Genomic DNA, 20,457 nt, shown 5'->3' with positions numbered 1-20,457 from the left:
GTTTGGAACCTGGTAACCAGGAATCTGCAAGGTGACTACATTTAGCAGCGGTATAGCAACAAAGCTTGCCAGGAAATTCCACTTACGGTCTGGTCATTTAGAAGCTGCTTTGATATCAGTTTGGTAGCAATCATTGAATAAAGTTGCCGTTTGGTAATCAAAGAGTGTGATATAAAAAAAAAAATGTATAAATGAATAAACACTTAAATAACAATTGTGACCTCGTGTGAGCTTTAATGTGTGATCAGCTTTGTTTACTACATGAAAATCATGTGACATTTTTCACGTCACGCATGAATTCCTGATTTCAGCACATTGTCACATGTGATTGGCTGTCTGTATGCGTGAACTAAAATGTTGACCTGTCAAAAATAAAATGTAATACGTGTGGAATTTACATTTTTTTGCACTGAACTACACAAGTCCACATGTGTGCTTGGCAGTTGTTCACAAGTGAATTATTATTTTTCAACCTGTGAAAATAAATAAATGTCGCAGTTAAGGTTTACATTATATGTCGAGCCATTCGGTTATAACTTTATTTACCTCTGATTTTAGCGGGTCCAGTCAACAATATAAGTCTCTGCAGGAACATTGCCTGTTTGTTTTGTTTTGTTTTTTTTGATGGGGGAATTCAGACTTTGTATGACTTTTTTAACCTGCTGAGCACAGCGCTGGAGAGAGAGAGGGAGAGAGAGAGAGAGAGAGAGAGAGAGAAGGAGAAGAAGAAGAAGAAGAAGAAGAAGAAGAAGAAGAAGAAGAAGAAGAAACAAAAATAAGATTCTGCTTATATTATGTTACACACGCACGACCCCGGGACGCGCGCTGAGGTCTTGGCACAGAGGAGCAGGGGGCCAACTCTTCTGTGGAGAGGCGTGGCCGGGGCGGCTCTCTGCAAGCGCGGCCAAGTTGAGGATAAAATGTGGATAAGTGATGCTTTAGCGGCTTTGGTGCAAGAATCCCGCAAGAAGAAAGAGCCCCTCTCTCCCTGCTCGTTTCCCACACCGATGAAAACGGAGTGAAGCCACCGCAGCGCGCACTCTGATTTATGTCATATGGGCAGCCGGCGACGCTCCACCTGAGCTCTGCAACTTTTACTTTGAAGGCGGACTTTTCTTCTTCTTCTTCTTCTTCTTCTTGCGGCTAAAGATTTTTTTTTCTCCTCACAGCCAGATCCCTGTCAGGAGCTCAAGAAAGCGGGGCCGCATTCCAATTCGTTAAAGGTAAATTATTTCTAAAGTCTACATTAAATCACAACACTCCATTTCTGTTTCACTGTGCATTAGTCTTCACAGTTTTCCATTAGGGTCTTGGCACGTTTTAAGCAGCCTCTCTGTCAGCAGTGCAGCATGCATTACACACAAATAAAAGTTCAGCTGAGAGTATGTGTGTGTACATAAAGTATTGTGAATGCATTTAGCTCCATAATGCATCATTCTGTGCACTTTAGTACATTTATTGCCACTGTAGGGCCCGGTGCTTAATGTGATTTGAAATGCAGTGTGTGTTTTGAACGGCTCCCAAGCTGTCCTTCCTCCTTCCTGATTTAAGGGAGAAAAAAAAGAAAGAAAAAAAAGTTGTAAAATGTTAAAAAGGAAGTTCGGGGAACGCTCGTAGGGATTTCTTTAATCCACACTTTCACTAGTCATCGCCGGTTTGCCAGCTTTTTGCCCTCTGTGAACCTCATGAGCCTTACTGCACCAGACTGAGTGTCTGCAAGCCAATGCACTGTCCTCACCAAGTTCAATATTGACTCTAGTTATTCAGCATATTTGATACAGAACACCAGTTCCAATCCTCCCAATAATCCTGTTTTTGCTCTCCTGTCTGGGCTCCTTCGCCAGTTCACACTGACCATCACGCCATCACTGTCTCCACCTCACCCGGGATGATGAGGCATCTATCTGTGCACTGTCTGAGGGGCGTGTCCCTCCTCCTCCTCCTGCTGCTCCACGCGGCCACCTCCATGGTGATGCTCCCAAACTCCACAGGCTGGGAGCAGATTCTGGACAAGTACCTTGACGAGGACGGGGACTGGTGGGAGGCCAAACACAGGGGGAAGAGGGCCATCACCGACAGCGACGCCCAGCTCATCCTCGACCTCCACAACAAGCTCCGCGGCCAGGTGTACCCACCTGCCTCCAACATGGAGTACATGGTAGGTGGACGGAGGACTCCCACACCTCACAAAGGTTACATTTGTTCAAACGCTGTGACCCCATTCTGAACTCCCCGAGAGTCTTCAACACTTGCAGACCATATAACTTAGCGACCTGACCCAGTCACCAGACCAGCTGGCACCCGTCCCACTTGGCTCACACACGAGCAGCATGCCAGCATCTAAGCACCTTCACACTCGAGCCACCCCCACCATCCTCCACACACACACACACACACACACACACACACACACACACACACACACACACAAGTCTGCACCCATGTGACTTTGATTGTTTTGCCAGAAGTGAAAGAATTCCACCAACTTCGCCAATGATCACATTACTACTGCGCTTTTCTGTTTTTTTTTTTTCTGTTCTCTTACTCGTGCTAAGAGATTTGTTTGACTTTATCCGTTGGCCATCACGTGTGTGTACAGCGCCAGATCACTTTTCACAGCGCAATTAGAATCAGAGCACAGCACCGGGGCTTGTTTTACCAGCTGTCCACCCCCCACTAAACACACACACTCACTCACACACACACACACACACACACACACACACACACACACACACACACACAGACACACACACACAGGCACACCACACCTTCAGAAAGTGTGCAGCTCCGCAGATCTGGAACTTTTCCAAATACACTACATGTGTAGGCGCTGCTTGACCGCTGCGGAGCATTGCCACCAGCAGCACTTAGGAGGTAGAAAAAAATCAATACATTGTGCAAAAGGTAATGAGGTTTTATCATCCTTTCATCTCCACTTAAAGAGCGACAGAACAAAAGGGAGTATTATTCTGTGGTAAAGGCAAATAAACAGTTCCTGCTGGGGGCAATTGCTGGACTGTGTAATTATATAATTGAGAGGTTGGACTTGAGGAGTGTGTGTGTGTGTGTGTGTGCACCACTCAGCCTGGCAGGCTCCTGGTTGAGGCACACTCTAGTGGAGAAATGCTGAGCCAGCAGAGCACAGCTCCTTTTTCTACTGTCTCCTGTTACAGTTGGCTGGGTTTTTTTTATTTTTTTATTTTAGCTTCAGGGGCACCTAGGGGTGAAATATGGAGAGGCGCACAACAAGAGGGCGTGAGGTGAGGGAAAGAGAGTGAAAGCTAGCGAGGAGGAGGTAAATAAAAATAGAGGTGTTAAAATGACGAGGGAGATTTGCAAACAGAATGGGGAGGCAGAAAACAGCACAAGAGGAGGCAAACTAATTGAAAAGAAGGTGAGGAGGTTAAGTGAGGCAGGAGGAAATGAGAAAAGAGCGATGGGCACATGTGCCACATGTAACCACAGGTGTTACTGATAACATTCAGCCCCCAAATGTGGCATTACATTTCCCCCCCGACCACTGTATTCACATCACAACACCGATGTTGTTCAAATCATTTGCTCCCTGAAGTGTCTAATGGTAATGTAGATAATGTTGCTAATGCTAGCAAAATAGTGCTAATGTTGCTTATGCTTACCGAGGACGTTACATTAAATCCGGACACAGTGATGGACTTTCCTGATTTTATTGGACCGAATGCCTTAATTTATGACAGTGAAACAAGTCATTCTGCTCTGGTTGTGACTCTCAATTTATCCTCCACCGTTTTACAGCCACTTATTTACCAAAGTAAGAAAAAAGTCATTTTGAGCCCCAGTGCTTTACCTGACGTCGTAACTACACAGTTTGGCAAATACGAAAGTTGGCTTTTAAGGCTGGCGCTCTCTTGGGGGCTTGGCAATAATTTAAACATGTTTTGAAAAGACTTGGTGCTGTTGAAACACAGACACAACGTGATACCAACAAAATGATTTGTCGACATTAAAATGTCTGGAAAAATAAATATCAATGTGACCTTTAAGTGAAAAGTAAGAAATCTTACTGGAAAGGAACTGTGGATTTCTGCTCATCTTCTACACTTTATTTTGAAAGGGGCGCCACATTTCTCATACTTTCCTGTCCTGTCTGTGTTGAACCGCTGTCACCTTTCAGAAACCTCACAGCTTCACTGTACTGGAAGACTTCATCGACATGCTCCCCTGCCTTTCCTACACACTCCTGCATGCACACATACACACACTCGCTCATACACGTACATAGCCATTCGCCCATCAGCTCTGTTAGAGTCTGCCATTGTATTTAACCATAACCCGGCTGACCCTCTGTGGCAATCATCACAGACACACAGAGATAACATCAATTCAAATCCTCCCCTCTTTCCTCCCCCTTCATCTGTTTCCTCTTCTTGCCCTCTCTCCCTCTCTCTGCCTCCCCTCTCCCTTATCCCTGTGGCTCCGTTCCCATTCTGTCATTATCCAACACACAGGCCCCCCAAAAAAAAAAAAAAAATTCCTTGGATATGCATTCACACTCCGTAGCGATCCACAAAAGCCTCAATGCGCCTTCAGTAGGGCGACAGCGGTTCTGCCTCTCGCTCAAATGTTGACCCACAGGTATAAACAGAGACGTGTCAGCGTTTGAAGCGCTGCAAGACAAACAGATGGCATCATGGGAGAAAGGGCCCCACCTGCCTTGATGTTTAACTTGGCTTCGCTGGGCTGCACTCAGGTGTGAGGAGGTGGTGGTGGTGGTGGTGGTGGTGTTTAGTGCTTTAAGATAAAGCTGTATTGACAGATTTTGGTTCGGCATGTGTGCTGCGAGCATCGGTCACTTTCATCACAGGATTATGCGGCTAACAATGTGGACATGTGAAGCAGTATTTACACAGCTTCAGTGCGAAGAAGTGACTCAGATTAATGCAATTAGACTTATACATTTTAAGGTCACTATCAGACTCCAGTTGCAAAAAGTTACCATTCACATGTCTTTTATTCCAGTTGCTTCCTGCAGCTCACAGAACAGCCTGGAGATTTTTATTCCCCTCAGTGTGTCTTGGGGTTTTCCCCCGGGTCTGGTCAGCTGGTCACACCCAGAAAACCTCCAAGGAAAGGGAAGTCCACTGGCTTCTCTAGATGTAAAGAGCGGCAGCTGAGTGCACAGTATGAAAAATGTTGGTCCTCCCAAATCACTTACTGTTGCTCCCAGTGTTCCAGACGAGGTCACGCTCCAGTGAAGCCAAAAGAACATTGTCCCAAAATAGCAAAAGATGCCACCCTAATGTCACAGAGCTGGAGACTGTCTGGGCCTCACCTGCACCGGCTGCATCCTGTCCATAAAAAAACACAAACAGGAGAGGCAACAAGGCGTACCCTTGTGGGAGTCCAATGCCCACGCTGAACTAGCTTGAATTAATGTAAAGATTGTAAACAGAGCTCTTGTTCCAAATGCCCTTAACGCCGAATAGCTTGTAAAAGCACCTTCCGCGGATACTTCAGGGAACGTACGTAGCTCCCAAGCGTTCTGGCAAGCCAAGTGTTTGGTAGAGGTTTACACCAAGATCCCTCATTTTGGGATTTGTACTCGGTGTTTTGACAAAGTCTGGACCCATGAAGATAGTGATGGCCTTAAGAACTTGTCAGATAATGACTGAAACAACTTGTCGGCATAGTCCTAATGCATTGTCGGTGCATGCACAAGCCTTCCTGATTTCACCCAGAACCGGCTCTCTCTTTAGGGCTGATTCTGACCCTGAGCATGAGAACTGTCACAGAATGATCGGGTAATGGCTTTCCTCCTGCACATGTAGGCAGTAGACAGCATAGACAACACGACCAGCAACGACTGTGACTCATTATCCATGACATAATGGCCACGGCTAGTTGAGACTCATTGATACATACAGGCTAATGTAACGTGTTTTCTTCTGGAAAATGGTCACACGATATTGGTGGAAGGATGTTATGACTCATTAATCTGAAAAAACTCAAGACGTCACTAAAACGGGGCCAGTAGCATTTCCTAAAATCTCGCTGCAGTGGTGTGAACACCAGGTATAAACATAGCAAGAGTAATGCTTTTTAAAAATGTCCTTAAGGACAGTCCCTTCAACCTGAGGCTTGACACTTTCCCTCTCACTTGTCCTTGTCTTACCCTCACTCCTTGAAAACACCTTCCAGGAGTGAAGGTGTGCCAAGGACATACCCCTGTTTGCTTTAGATCAAATCCTTACAGTTCCACATCCTGTCCAGTTGGCAGGTCTTGCCCCCACCAACTTCTTCTAAAAACGTCTCTGGGGGCACTTGAAAGTCATCCTTTTTAGTAAGCTCTCTCATACCTGGGTTTTCACTGCTGTGATTCCTGTACTACAGCTGCAGCCCGTTTGGTCTGTCGATGATTCTGTGCTGACTCTGGAGTTACCTGTGCCAAAAAGACTCAGAAAGTCTTTCTTCTTCAACTACTTATTGCTTGTGGCCAGAATGCTTTTGTGCATCTGGTGAAGTTATATTGTATATCTTGGTAGCTGATAGCCTGTATTTTTGTTTATGATTGATAATATTGATCATGTGACGTGAGATATTATAAAGCCCAATATCAAAACACCAGGCTGACCCTACTATTTACATGTCTGGCTCATCTATACCCCTTTCACATTGGAAAAAAAAACTTACTTATACCCACTAACATCTGGCTTTTGTCATCATTGGAAATTATGTCTTTAGCTAAAAGGAAAAGGCATGACACAAGTATACAGACACTAAACTTACTGGCAGTGGAACCGAAACTGGTAGAGCAACACAAATAACTGAAGGCAGCTGGTGAAGTCCAGGTAAAAAAACAAGTCTAACAAAGAAAATGTCCAAATGAGTAATCTGAAAAATAAAGAGAAATCTAAAGGGCAACCAAGGAAATCTTGGAAGAAACAGACAAACACGCATGGTCTAAATACACAGGGTAAAAAGACAAATACAGGAAAAGTAAATCTGAAGAAGACAGATGAGGATAAAACCTACAAAATAAAAAAAGGAAAAGCTTAAACCAAAACCCAAAACCATGACAGGGAATGGGTCAAATGACTAAGCAGTAGTCACGGGTATTTCGGCTCCAGCTGACATTGATGGAAATATGACACCTGGGTGACCATGCTAATGTTCGCCCCTTTTCAGTGAGACACTCATTAAAGTTAAGGATATTAGCACTCAGATACACCTCGATACACATGGACACAATTTCAAACATCGTCAGTCGGCACTGAGGCGGAAAGAGAGACTGCTAGCAATGGCAAAGGAGTCAATTGCCTATTTTTTAAGCGGGTTTACCCACATATATGCACTCATTTTGGTTGAAAAAAAATAGTCGTACAATACCCAGTAAGTGAAACAGCATTCTGTTCAAGTCATGCCCACAATAATTGCAAGCCCTCTTCTGTCCTGTGTTCCTGTCATAACATGATAAATGGAGATAATGGTATTCGCTGGTTGACAAAATTCGGACAATGGTCAGCCCAATTACCTCTGATGTGAGTTGATGTGAGCTGGACTGCATCAGACACTGAATACTCGTTACCAGTGAGGGGGATTCTTAAAAATTTTCCTGAATGTACTGTACAGCGTTTTATTTCTTTTTAACTATCGATCAGTTTTCCTACCTTTAAGCTCCTTAGAAAGTCACCTACTCATGTGCTCTGTCAGAGTCCTTAACTTTTTTTCTCAACCAATTCCCATATCTTTGCTTTTTTTTTAATCTTTTATTTATTTTTTTTTTAGTATTTCTCTGCATGCACCATTGATTTTAAACAGGAAACCCAAACTTGCAAAGGAAGTACCCCATGGAATGCAACCAGATGACCAAGGAAGAGAGAGCGGGAGAGAGAAAAAAAAAAAAAACCTGGCCGCAAATGAAGTGTGAAGCGAAATACACAATGCTGTGCGCACAGCGCTGAAAGACTTTAGCAGGGGAGGTGTTTTTCTTTACGGGCCCCAGCAGAAGTGTGGCCAGAGTGGGTGGTGGTCGTGGTGTGTGTGTGTCTATGTGTGTGGAGGGGGTCTTGGGTACGAGTCCTCCCCTACTGGGCTAACAGTGCAAACAACAGCAGCTTGACAAGGCGGCTGCACTCTGCACCAGATCCAACAGCTGAAAAATATGTGTCTCACTCGACACTTTCTGAGCCTGCTTTCTCTGCGAGTTCGAGGACGATGAAATGAGCCCCTCAGCTGGAAGCGGCCGCTCGTATTTGATATTATATAAGACGTGCTTCAATTGCATCGCAATTCACAGAGACCATAATCACATCAGCCACTTTTCCCTACAAGACATCGTAGCCAGAGTTTTGGTCACTTTTGGCTCGAAACCTACTATAGTTGCGGCCACAGCTGAATGTTTTCTGACCCATAACCATTCATAAATGTTCAGAAACCTTGTGATGACCCCGCTCGAGTACAGAATGTCCTGTGTGCTGCGGTGTACAGATCATTTGGTAGTTAAAACAGCTCAATGTGCTGGTTTTCATCTGTTTATCAGAGCACAAATTGATTATTTATTTGTGCGAAGAGGTCACAGAAACCTGTTTAATTTAAAATAAACAGCTGTTTTAAGTGAACAGCTCCCTTCTTCATTCTTTCACGACTGAGGGTTACCAAGCTTAAAGGAGACCTATTATGCTATTTCATTTGTTTTCCTTTCCTTCAGTTTTTTATGTGTCTTCTCGTGTACGTAGAAGATCTTGAAAGTTAAAAAAGGTCAAAGTCCGCACCAACAGAAGCTCCTCTCTCCCACAGAAAAACGCTGCTCCTGAAACGCCTCGTCAGTAGTCCCTTCTTTAATTCTGTGACTTTGTGACATCACATTAGGTCACCATGTCACACATTTCCATAATTTATGTTTAGCAGCTAGTTTGGCACGTAAGGAATTGATTCAGCACAGCTGCTCTGATGTTGTTAGCGGTGCTGGGTCAGGCATGCTTGAGGTGACCAATCAGAGCAGAGTGGGGATTTAGGAGTCGAGGCCTTAAAGAGCCAGAAGCTAAAACAGAGTGTTTCAGACACAGGGGGAATATGTTGCTGTAGCACTGGACAATATGAGAGAAATGATGTGTTTTTTGAAGCATGTAAACCTATTATGTAACCTGTTACCTTTGTAAATCTCTTCAGTGTTTCAGTTTCAGCATTGTGACCTAATATGTGAAAAAAAAAAAAACACACTGGTTAACCAGGGATAACAAAACAAATATGACAATACTGACATTTATTTGCAGCTCACTGCCAACGGAGGTAATTTTCTGAGCAGAGACAGGGGTTCTGGTAAACAAATCTGCATTCCTGTTTTGGCCCTGGCTCTGTCAGTCATCATTTGGCCTCACTGTGCAAGACAGACCACAGGCATCTACTATGGCACTGGTACGCTCTCCTCTTTGCAGGTGTTGAGATGAATGAAAAATATACTCCACACCTCCAGCTGTTTATTTGTTCTACATGCCAGTTACGTAACGTTTTTCAAGAAAGCTTTGTGTGGAAATCTGACAAGGCATTTCGCAATCATGGCGGAGTCCGCCAATATTGCTCCGGTGGTGTTGATTTGAACACATCAACACTCGACAAGATTCCCAGAAAGAGCTGAAAAGACTGTTCGGAGTAGAGAGTTAAATTGCAGCACTGCCAGACATCCTGTTGTTAGGTAGGTGTGTGTGTTTTGGGAGCAATGCAGAGAACAGCAGTTGTTTCTGGTGGGACTGAAAGTGGGTGACGGACGATGGAGGAGGAAGGTGGTGGAAGGCCGGGGGGGGGAGTTATACGAGTGTCTGTTATTGGATGAGATTTCACTGAGCGTAAGCTATGACTTCCAGGGCCCGACGTGTGAAATGTGAAAACTCCTGACACCTCCCGCTCGCACACACAAACACACATCTGTGCACACTCACACGTAAACTAATTGACTTTCTCGTCAAAAACCTGTTACATTAGATATCCCACGCTGACCGGGAACACGAAGGTGTGCAATTAGAGGAACATACAGTTTCCTTCGGAGGAATTACAGCTGGTGTTATTCTAACTTTTTTTTTTTATGGTAGAATGTAGGTCAGCAGGGAGGAAGGACACTCTTTGCATTCCCAGAAAACCCCAGAATGGGGAATATGATCCCTTAGTATCCAACCAGAGCCAAACTTAACCGAGAGGGCAATTCAGAGAGAGGTAAAGTGAAACGAAAGCTTGCACCCAGACATCTCACCAGAGACATATGGAAGGTATTACTTAAGGAAAAACAGCTTTTTTGCATTTTTTGAATAACACCCAATCCTACAGGAAAAACCTGTAGCAGCAAGAAGAAAGTCTAAGAGCTCTTTATGCAGCACATAAACGTAGTTCTGCTGAAATTAGTGCAGTTGCTTAGCCGTAGCAGCTTCCAGTGCCTATGACTTATTATAACATTATCCTGGTTCGGCGCGCATGTGAATACCACCTCACATCACATCACTGACAACTGAACAAACCTTGTAAGGCAGTAAATACATCCAGCTCCTCACTATCTGTCCTTTGACCCGACATTTCTACATCTTATCGCCCATTAGTAGCAATATTATATGTTGCAGTGGGTCGGTTTATTTCCACTTCTTCTAATCTTTTCTATTTTTCCATCTTCTCTCCTGTGTAGGTGTGGGACACGGAGCTGGAGCGAACAGCAGAGGAGTGGGCAGAGACTTGTCTGTGGGAGCACGGTCCTGCCAGTTTACTGCCTCAGATCGGACAGAATCTGGGAGCACACTGGGGACGGTAAACAAGCACGCACAGTGGTTTTTTTTTTCCTTTTAATTCATCAAAAGGTTGAGGATAAAAATCTCCCTCCAGAAAACATAATTCAGTCTTTAATGTCAGCATATAACCGGATTTAGTGCTCCAGGTTAGATTTCCCTTCAAGAGAGTTTCACTTAAATAACCGGCCCAAAGAGGGGAAGGATATCTAATATTTCACAAAAAAAAAGCAAAGACGTGTTTGAAATTTCTTTCCAGATATTTATTTTGCAGAATGTTTGTTTTTTCTTCTTTCCTGAACTCTTAATCATGTTTGAACCCTTCAGACTCATCTTGTTACTTTAGTGAGCTTTTTCAACTGCTAGCTACCTTCACGTGCACTGTTTAACTCTATATAACCACCCAGAGGAAACGAAAATTGGAAAAGAGATCTCAGTAGTGTCTCGTTCATTTCTCCTAGACAACTATGAGATCTATGTGAGACCAAAGTGAGGCTGTGGCTGATTTCTCCTGTTTCTCAATTGTTTCTCCTGAGAAACAGTGCAGAAAATCTCAACTTGGGCTCCCTGTAAGTTTCAAAGGAGATCTCATCAAGCTCTCAATGAAGTTTCAGAATGCCTCTCCAGTGCTGGAAAGGAGCAAGGTTTAAGCGGTGAAGTCTCAAGTCTCACCTATTGCTCCTAAGGAATTTTAGGAGAAACAAATGAGAAATGTTTGAGACCAAAAAAGACTACAACGAGACTGAAATGAGAACTCTCATTGAGCTTTACGGCTCCATAGCCATAAAGGAGCAAGCTTTGAGCAGTAAAATCTTCCTCTGGGCAGTTAAGCATTATAAAACCTACTCCTTACACTCTCAATGAAACCAAAACTTTTTTCTATATATTGCATATACATGCATTAAACAAGCTATATGACATGTCAATATGTGGGCTTTAGTTTAGCACAACTGCAGGCTCGCTTGTTGAATTAGCCTACACTGTTTTACGTCATATAACCAATTTAGCACCACAAAATGCATTAAATCCACTTGTTACGCTACATAAAATCATAACTTGAATTTACATTTCTGTCTGTGTGCGCACTAATCTGTTAATTACTGAGCTTGTGTTTAGCACAATTGCTAGCTAGCTTGTTGGGGCGCACTGTTAACTTCATGTAACCAATATAGCACCATAAAATCCACTCGCTTTAGCTTAGCACAACTGCTAGCTAGCTACCTGTTTGGCCAGGATGCACTGTTTTACTTTCCACGAGAAATTTAGCCAAGTAAGATTCATTACATTTGCTCATTTCAGTTTGCGGTACCTTTTTCAATTTTGACCCTACATGAGGACACTCACTCGGAGGACATATTAATGAAATTTAAATGTATCCATGGTATGAAAACAAGATACCTTGGACATATCCCTCATGAAAGCAAAGCAACCATGGCCATTTGCATACTTTACCTATACCAATGAGCCAAAAACACCTCTATACTTCTGAATATACTTCAAGTGAATGTACATGTCAGTGGCAGCGGTCTCTATGATGTGTTAATTTGTGTGTTCGTTTGCTCACTCAGTCCCCCATAGAGCATCCGAAAACAGCACCGCTTCACATAAGAGGCTCTTGTTCCACATCTAATCACGTCCCTCCACAGTCAAGATGTCTGCTAGATTCTGATCAAATTAACTAGCAACACCTGGTGCCAAATCAGCGTCAGTCTTTGGTTACTGCAATTTATTCAGAGTGCACAAATGCTTGATTGCCTGCTTGAAGCTTAATGGCCGTCTTCACAGATGTGTTTACCTTACTGTGGTTATGACTCGCCAGCTTTATTTCAATGTTACCTCCTCTGCTACTACTGACACCTAACATTTTTATAAACTCTTAGAAACCATCCAAGACCTTCATTGTGATGCGCTGATAAAATGATGCCTATTGAAATATGTCTTAACACTTTAGGGCCATCTACTATACGGATATCGTGCATGTGGGTTTCTAAAAAGACGACTTGCGGGAAGCAGAGAACGCCTTTGATGCACAGTACCACCTCCTACACCTACGGAGACACAAGACAATAGAAATGTTTTTATGGAACATTGTCATCACAGGTGCACTTACTCATCTCTCCAGGTTTCGTCCTCCCACGTTCCATGTGCAGGCCTGGTACGACGAAGTGAAGGACTACTCCTTCCCTTACCCCCAGGAGTGTAACCCCTACTGCCCCTTCAGATGCTCCGGCCCAGTTTGTACTCATTACACACAGGTAGCTATGTCTGGATGGTACGATTCATCATTTTGCAACTGTATTACTTTACAGTGAGTTTTTTCACAGTCTTTCTTATCATCCTTTTTTCAGCTGGTTTGGGCCACCAGCAGCCGGATTGGCTGTGCCATCAATATGTGTTACAACATGAATGTGTGGGGACAGATCTGGGCCAAAGCCGTCTATCTTGTCTGCAACTACTCGCCAAAGTAAGCACATTTGTTGTGATTGTCTTTCACAGCTGCATGACTGATAATCTGGCCAAAAACAGAAACGAGAATCTTAAAGGAACAGTTCACCCAAAAATGAAAATTCAGTCATTATCTTATCGCCCCCATACTGATGGAAAGTTGGTCCACCGAACATTTCTGGAGCCTCACAGCCAGAATTCGTTGCAGTATTGATTTTGATAACTGAAGGAGATGGGGACTTGTTTTGAAATGTAAAAAAACAACCGAAAACAAAAACATAAAATGACTCCATACAAGTCGTCCGGTGTAATCAATGTCCCCCCTGAGAGATCCCAAGTTGATATGAAAAGATGTAATTTACACCCTCGATGCATGGTTGAACTTGTGTACCCACAGGGAGACAGGGTGCGAGCTAATGCTTTTAGTTTCAGTGAAGATTTCAGCTATATAAAAGGTGTAAATATCTTTTCATATAGCTTCAGGAGGCTTGGATTTACCGAGACAAGCTGTATGAAGTCATTTTATGTTTTGTTTTTTTTGTTTTTTCAAATTTTGCATAGGAAGTAATATGTGTTCACTTCAGTAAATCTCTCTTGTCGTATGACCTGAACAGGGGAAACTGGTGGGGCCACTCGCCTTACAAACATGGAACCCCATGCTCTGCCTGTCCTCCCAGCTACGGAGGAGGCTGCAAGGACAATCTCTGCTACAAAGGTATGTGTGGAGAAAACAGAAGACGACAGAGTAATAAAGACCTGAGGAAAAAATATGCTTACCGTGCCCTGTTTTTGTGACTTTACTCGAAGATGACAGCTCCTACCCTCCACAAGAGGAAACGGAAGAAAACAACTTCATTGAGCCGGAGGCCCCCCGCACTCCGCAGAAGCCCCGGCCCAGGGCCCCCAGGCCTGAGCCTCCCAGTCTCCCTGCCCCGGCCCCCACCAAGCCCCCCACAGAGGACCTGCAGAAGAATGAAGTGGTCAACACACAGCAGATGTGTAAGCTGCCATTTAGCTGTTTATTCTGGGTCTAGTTTCATCGCAAAATGCGGGGTGTAGGAACTGTTTTAGGATTGGGAGGTGCACAGGACATGATCTAAAAGAAAAGAAAAAAAGAGGAAACTTTGTTTTGTTTAAATTGGGTCAGAGAATTTGTGAATAGCCAAAGTGTTGAACAAGCAATAACGGATAACGAGAGCAAAAAAAAAAAAAGACCTTGGCCGGAAATATTTTTCTTGCAATTTATCTTAAATTGCCTTGATGTTCTGTGGCCTTTATCTGTCATCTGTCTGATTAACCTTGACAGTTCCTGAAGTGTACTTAATATTGCAAGTCACTCTTTGGAGCAAGGGAGGGGAGGTCTATTTAAGCACGATCCCCAGAGTGTGTGTTTGCTTTTGGCCGGCTGAGAGGGGTTGAGGGGTGAGAGGGGCTCGCTGTGGTTTTTAAATGGCTTCCTCTCCGCAGTGCAAGGGGCCTGGGCTTGTAAGCTGAGATGCTTCCTCCAGTTTTGCTGACCACCCTGAACCTCCTTGCAGGAATTCTCCTCTCTGCTGCTTGTAGCATCACAACAAAGGTCTCTAGCTGGGTTTCACTCAACTCTGGCTTTTAGAAACAAGTCGTCTGCATCGGAGGAGCCGGTCCGTGCAAGTTGGTTTCCGTGCGAGCGCTGAAAGGCCTTTTATGTTTGTGTTTTTCAGCTCAGCTTGTGACCTGTGACACGAAGCTGCGGGATCAGTGCAAAGGAACACCATGTAATAGGTACAGTTAAGAAGAAATATGATAAAAGCAACAAAACAACATGGAGTATACGCATACGTTTCACCTCATTTTTCTTATTTTAAATCTGCAGATACGAGTGCCCAGCTGGGTGCCTGGACGCTACAGGAAAAGTAGTTGGGACAGTGTACTATGAAATGGTGAGTACACAAGCTTATGATGAGGTCTCCTCAAGTGCCTTTGAGCAAGATACTGGAGGGCTACCTGGCAGAAAAATGCCCTTAATGTAAATAAAATGCATCTGTTTGCAGCAATCCAGCGTGTGCAGAGCCGGTCTACATGCCAGTGTGATCGATAACGATGGAGGATGGATGGACGTAACAAGACAAGGCAGAAAGGACTTTTTCATCAAATCCAACAAGAACGGAGTCCAGTCCGTAGGGTGAGACAATAACATCAGAAAACAATGCCACCATGAGTTCATACTGACGATTTTTGACGACGAGACTTGTACAATATGCTCACAGTAAGTGAAAGTAAACGTGTTTCCTCTTGACAGGAAATACCAGAGCGCTAATTCCTTCACGGTTTCCAGAGTCGCAGGTTGGTCTGACAATAACGTGACACTGTAATTAAAGATACGTCACATTTTATGTTAAATTGCTCATTATAAGCTGTGCCGAAACTGTGCTTGCTGACACTGGCTGTAATTATTTCTTGCAGTCAAAGCCATCACATGTGAGAGCACCGTCGCACAGCTGTGCTCGTACCAAAAGCCTGTGAAACATTGCCCAAGGTGTGAACCTGGTTTAGTTTCTGCCTCCCTGTCAGCCTTTGTCATATGTTTAGCTTATGTGAGCTCAAGTCACGATGTCCATCCGTTCCTTTTTCAGGTTATACTGCCCGAGAAGCTGCTTAGAAGAGAATCCTCACATCTCCAGAGTAATAGGTACCGGAACATACTCTGATGTAAGTCTGACGATTCACCACCAGGACCATCAAAGACTCAAAATGAATCAACATCTCTTACATCACCTTTCCCTCCTGCATACCTCTGTAGAAGTCCAGCATATGCCGATCCGCCGTCCACGCGGGAGTAATCAAGAATGATGTGGGTGGTTACATCGATGTGATGCCGGTGGACAAGCGGAGACACTACATTGCTTCATACCAAAACGGCATTTTCTCAGAGAGGTACGTAGCCAAACTGCAATACGAGGCTAGTATGTGCGTACTGCAAGATGTGTGTGTCATGTGCAATTTTTAGGGAAAAGCTACTAAATTATTTTTAGGTTTTAAAGAGGCTCTGTGAAACTTCTGCGTTGTGCTGGAGGCTGATCGTTGATGCAGATCAGTAGATATTTTATATCTGTGTAACAAAAACTTCACATTTTCTGTGGAATCAATATTCTATAAATTATACCACAATAAAAGAGAACACATGGACAATAAAAATAAAGTTTCCAGCACACGGTCATCGAATTAACTGTTTAATTTACTGGTCCCAGTCAGCAGCCTGCCTTGGAAGGTGAAGGGGTTAATTTGCTGTGGCTCGGAGTGGATGGATGAGTAATCAATGGCTCTCAGGTAGAGAGATATTTATCCACTCGGCTCTCCCATGTGGACCCAATCTTTTCAAGATGCAGGCAGTCCGTTGAATCTCTCATGCAGTGTGCATAGCAGGGTGATTAGCATGCATCTGGTTTGGAATAATTAATTGCCTGGCAATTAGTGTAGAGAAGATGAGTGCATCTTAATGGAGTTCTGAGAGGGGTTTGTTTTTAGGTAGTAAGTCAAAAAAGGGCAGTGAGCGGATGAGCGTCCAAAGTTTAATATAGCGGCTTAGATAAATAAAACAAAGAGGCCAGAAAACAGGAAAGAGTGCGAAGGAGAGAGGACAGGTTTAGCTCAGTCCAACCAATATGGCATATAACCTTAAGCTGGATCAAGTCGTCGAAAGCGCGCGTGGGGAATGAATGGATTCTGTATAAGACCTCCTGAAAACTGAATGCATTTCAAATCAGTCTCCCCCTAATGCCGAACCAAACATGGTGGAGAATACATAGAAGTGCTCGTAAGGTCATGCAGAGACATTATAGATTGTTAAGCTAGGCTTAGGTGGAAGTGTGCATGTGCTTAATTGGTTGTATTAAAGATCGGAGTTGCAAGACTCATATCTAGGCAGCACACGAGAGAGAAAGGCATTTTTAAAAGCCTCAGTGTTCGGCTCTCAGAAGTTTAGTTTCACCCCTGTTAGTAATTTAAGATGTCTTCAGCTTTATTTAGCTCTTTCATCATGTTCGGTTTCAGCTGTTCAGCTGAATCGTGACAAGTTCCTGGTGGTGAAAACCCAACATTTCCTGATTTTCTGTTTCATAGATGAATAACTAAATAACAGGGGACTTTTATTGAGCAGACTTTATAGGAAATGAAATGTCTTTATCATGCAATTGCCAGCAGTGATTCTTTGATATTACCTCGGGGAAGAATATTATCTACAGCCGCTCCCTCGACCACTACTCCAGACAAGCTCGTCATTAAAGATTCCCAGACAGCGAGATTGAGAGCAGTCCATACCATGTCCACATGTTAGCCAAGAAGGATCATAATAAGCCAGAAATGGGATGTCTAAGCTCTGTGAGATTTGAAAAGGATAAAATAAAGGTACCCCATCCTCACAGAATAATGAGCCTCAATTAGGAGACAGAACGTTTGCAAACAGAGCGCTGCATCGTCAGCATAGAAGTTTACGTACGTTGGCCGGCTGAGAGGGGCTGAGGGGTGAAAGAGGAGGAGAAGTGAAAGGAGACAACCCTGTTTGGTGCCACATACTTAGACCGAGCAGGAAACGGGAGACATCATTGGTTTGTACTGCTGCTGTTGGAATGTTAAGAAGCTTAAGCCAGGCAATAAAATACCTGCTCAATTCAGATCTTTAAAGAGTGTAAAAATGTACCTCTCAAGGCGTTAACAAGACTGAGCAAGTGTGACTTTTTGAATTAGGAGACATATTAATAATGTTCAACGCCCCTCTCTGATATTGAATGATATAATAATCCTCGGCTCTGAGTGAATTGTTTCTGGCAGCACGGAATCAAAAATTATGTGCCAAAATTTTAGTGACAACTTTGGCGTCCCATTACTCTCACTGTCAGGTAGATTTTGTCACCATCTTTCTACATAATGACTCCTCGGTGACTGAAAATGAATCACATTCAACTGCTAACAAAGGAAGGATTGGCAGGGATAAGGACTCCGCTGATGCTTATAGAGTGAGAGCATGTGTTGAATCCATGCCGTACCACTTTACAACAGCATTAAGGTTACAGGTCCGTACCAGCCTCTGTTTAAAGCTCAAGTGACCCACATACTGTAGGGTCTGGTCTAGTTTTTTTTTTAAGAGATGTTAAATTGCACCTACTTTGGATTGTTCTGAGGAATGGCTGTTGTAAACATGACCTGTGTGGAGGACACTCACACACGCACACACGAACAAACACACACTGTCATTTTATTCTACAGTCCTCTCCTCCCTTGTCTCTCTCCGCCACATTTATCTTAGTCACTCCACTGAGATGCCTGACGTCTGTTAGTATCTGCCCATCATTCATCTGTCTCCTTTAACTTCACAACACGTCTGTCTCTGCTGGATTAACACGTGAAGTCCCCTGTGTTAGTGTGAAAATGGCTGGTTTATCTGTTTTCTCGGGGAGCGTCTACCTCTATCTGTGTGCGTCCTATCTGTCATCGGAGTGTCAGACAACACACTGACGTGGACATTTCGAACTCAATCTTTTTTTGTGTGTATGTCATCCGCGTCTCTCTGCAAAAAAAGGCGGAGACATGATCTGTTTCTGACACATGCCTCTCTGCCCCCCCTCTTGTTTTCTCTCTCTTCCCCGCAGCCTTCAAAACCCTCCTGGAGGGAAGGCGTTCCGGGTGTTTGCTGTGATTTGAGTGCCCCAGAGGGCGGCTTCGCCAAACAAGAAAAGCGCACTTGGGCTGGTGAATAGGCTGTAATCAAGCCCTGTTGTCAAACTCAATGACTGAAATGTTTTTGGCTTTGCTACACTTCAGGGGTTAGAGGTTGTCTCCATGACAGCGAAAGCCCCGGCAACAAAAAACTTGACACACACACAAAGAGAAACTGTCAGCGCTCACTCGCATCGGAGTTTTCATTCTATCATCTCTTGCAAGAAATGTTATGAACTGTAAATATATATTGTTGTACATAATTGTTAATATGTCTTCGTGCCATTACCTATTACCTGTAATAGAATGATAAAACATTATAATGGCACTTAATTGTAATAAGTCTGGCACATTTTTACTGGTGCTCTGCAGAGGTTTCTTGTCATATTTTGTACTTTTGTAATGACTGGGGAACAAAATTATGCATTTATTTTTGTATGATTATGCTTTATATCAATATGATTTATAAAGGATGCTGCTATATGTTGTTTTGTATTGTTATTGTGATTGCCAGTGTGACGAGTTTTGTTTGTTTGGTTATTTTTCCAGATAATGTGGTTTAGTTAAAGCTCCCTGCAGGTCGGGCAGTACACTCATCCCTCAAAGTTGTCATGCTCCAAAACAAAACCTCCATCGTGCACCCCAAAGATGTTTTCAAGTCATATCTATTCATCTTCCTTTGACATTGATAAACACAAGTTATCCTATGCAACAGTTTCATTTCATACGGTATGTAGAGGAATGGAGGTTTCTTCGTTCATATTTTACCAGCTCTCAGCTTTCTCTCGAGCTGCAATCAATATAATGGACATTTAAATGTATTTTTTGTTACTGTTTCTCTGTGCATCATTATGTATTTTCCTACCTCAAGTTGTTAGGAAAAGTCCATTTTGCAATAAAATATTACAACCACCACAATTCTTGTGCACTCAGTGTCAATGTGATGCTCTTCTATGCTTTCGCAAAAGCACTTTGCACATTTAATCTGCATACACACTAAAGATTTATAGGGACCTATTGGCAAAATTCAAATATATTATTCATAATTATGTTTTCATTAGAGTATAATCAGTGGTGGTGTCCGCCATGTTTCTACAGTAGTCCAGAACACCCAAACAAAACGCTGATTTTAGAGAAGTATTTTCACATTTTAGCAGTCAGTGTAGGGGAGGGTGACACGAGGGGTGTTCACTTGGTTGTAATCTGCAACCACACCACTGGATGTCACTATATTCATTACTCTGGAAATTTTAGACTGCATAAAACTCATTTGGTATTGTTGGTTTTTTATTATCGTCTTATCTGTAAAGATGCAATAGGTTAGAATGTTAGATTAAACTGATTACCAGTGTCCCTCAAGAGGCGCTGCGAGATCCCAGTCCAGTCAGGGTCAGCTAATATAAATGCTAACTGCACTGCTAACAGAGAAAACTAGCAGCTACAGATAGCAGCAGTTACTATGATGATCTGCTATTTAATTGTAGTATGAACTCAACAATCCATACATATTGAATCTTTAAAGCTAAAAAACCTCAATGGTGCTGTAGTACAATAAATATTTTTAATCAATTCAAGT

The 20,457-nt window shown here is 43.3% G+C and overlaps 1 protein-coding gene across 1 annotated transcript; it reads left to right on the top strand.

The window, feature by feature from the left end:
- The first annotated feature begins 888 nt into the window (after positions 1 to 888).
- On the top strand, positions 889 to 19,793 carry crispld1a (cysteine-rich secretory protein LCCL domain containing 1a). The gene is made up of 15 exons (XM_030397639.1): positions 889 to 1,223; positions 1,845 to 2,158; positions 10,649 to 10,767; positions 12,868 to 13,000; positions 13,094 to 13,209; positions 13,805 to 13,905; positions 13,998 to 14,189; positions 14,891 to 14,951; positions 15,043 to 15,109; positions 15,221 to 15,351; positions 15,469 to 15,512; positions 15,633 to 15,705; positions 15,803 to 15,878; positions 15,970 to 16,103; positions 18,815 to 19,793. Exons 2-15 carry the CDS (start codon positions 1,889 to 1,891, stop codon positions 18,864 to 18,866), a joined length of 1,569 nt encoding a protein of 522 aa, XP_030253499.1. The 5' UTR covers positions 889 to 1,223; positions 1,845 to 1,888; the 3' UTR covers positions 18,867 to 19,793.
- The last annotated feature ends 664 nt before the right edge of the window (positions 19,794 to 20,457 follow it).

This window comes from Sparus aurata, chromosome 19, assembly GCF_900880675.1.
Source record: "Sparus aurata chromosome 19, fSpaAur1.1, whole genome shotgun sequence".
Classification (NCBI taxonomy): Eukaryota; Metazoa; Chordata; class Actinopteri; order Spariformes; family Sparidae; genus Sparus; species Sparus aurata.
Note: the sequence above shows the minus strand (reverse complement) of the source record. Positions and strands in the feature narration are given on the sequence as shown.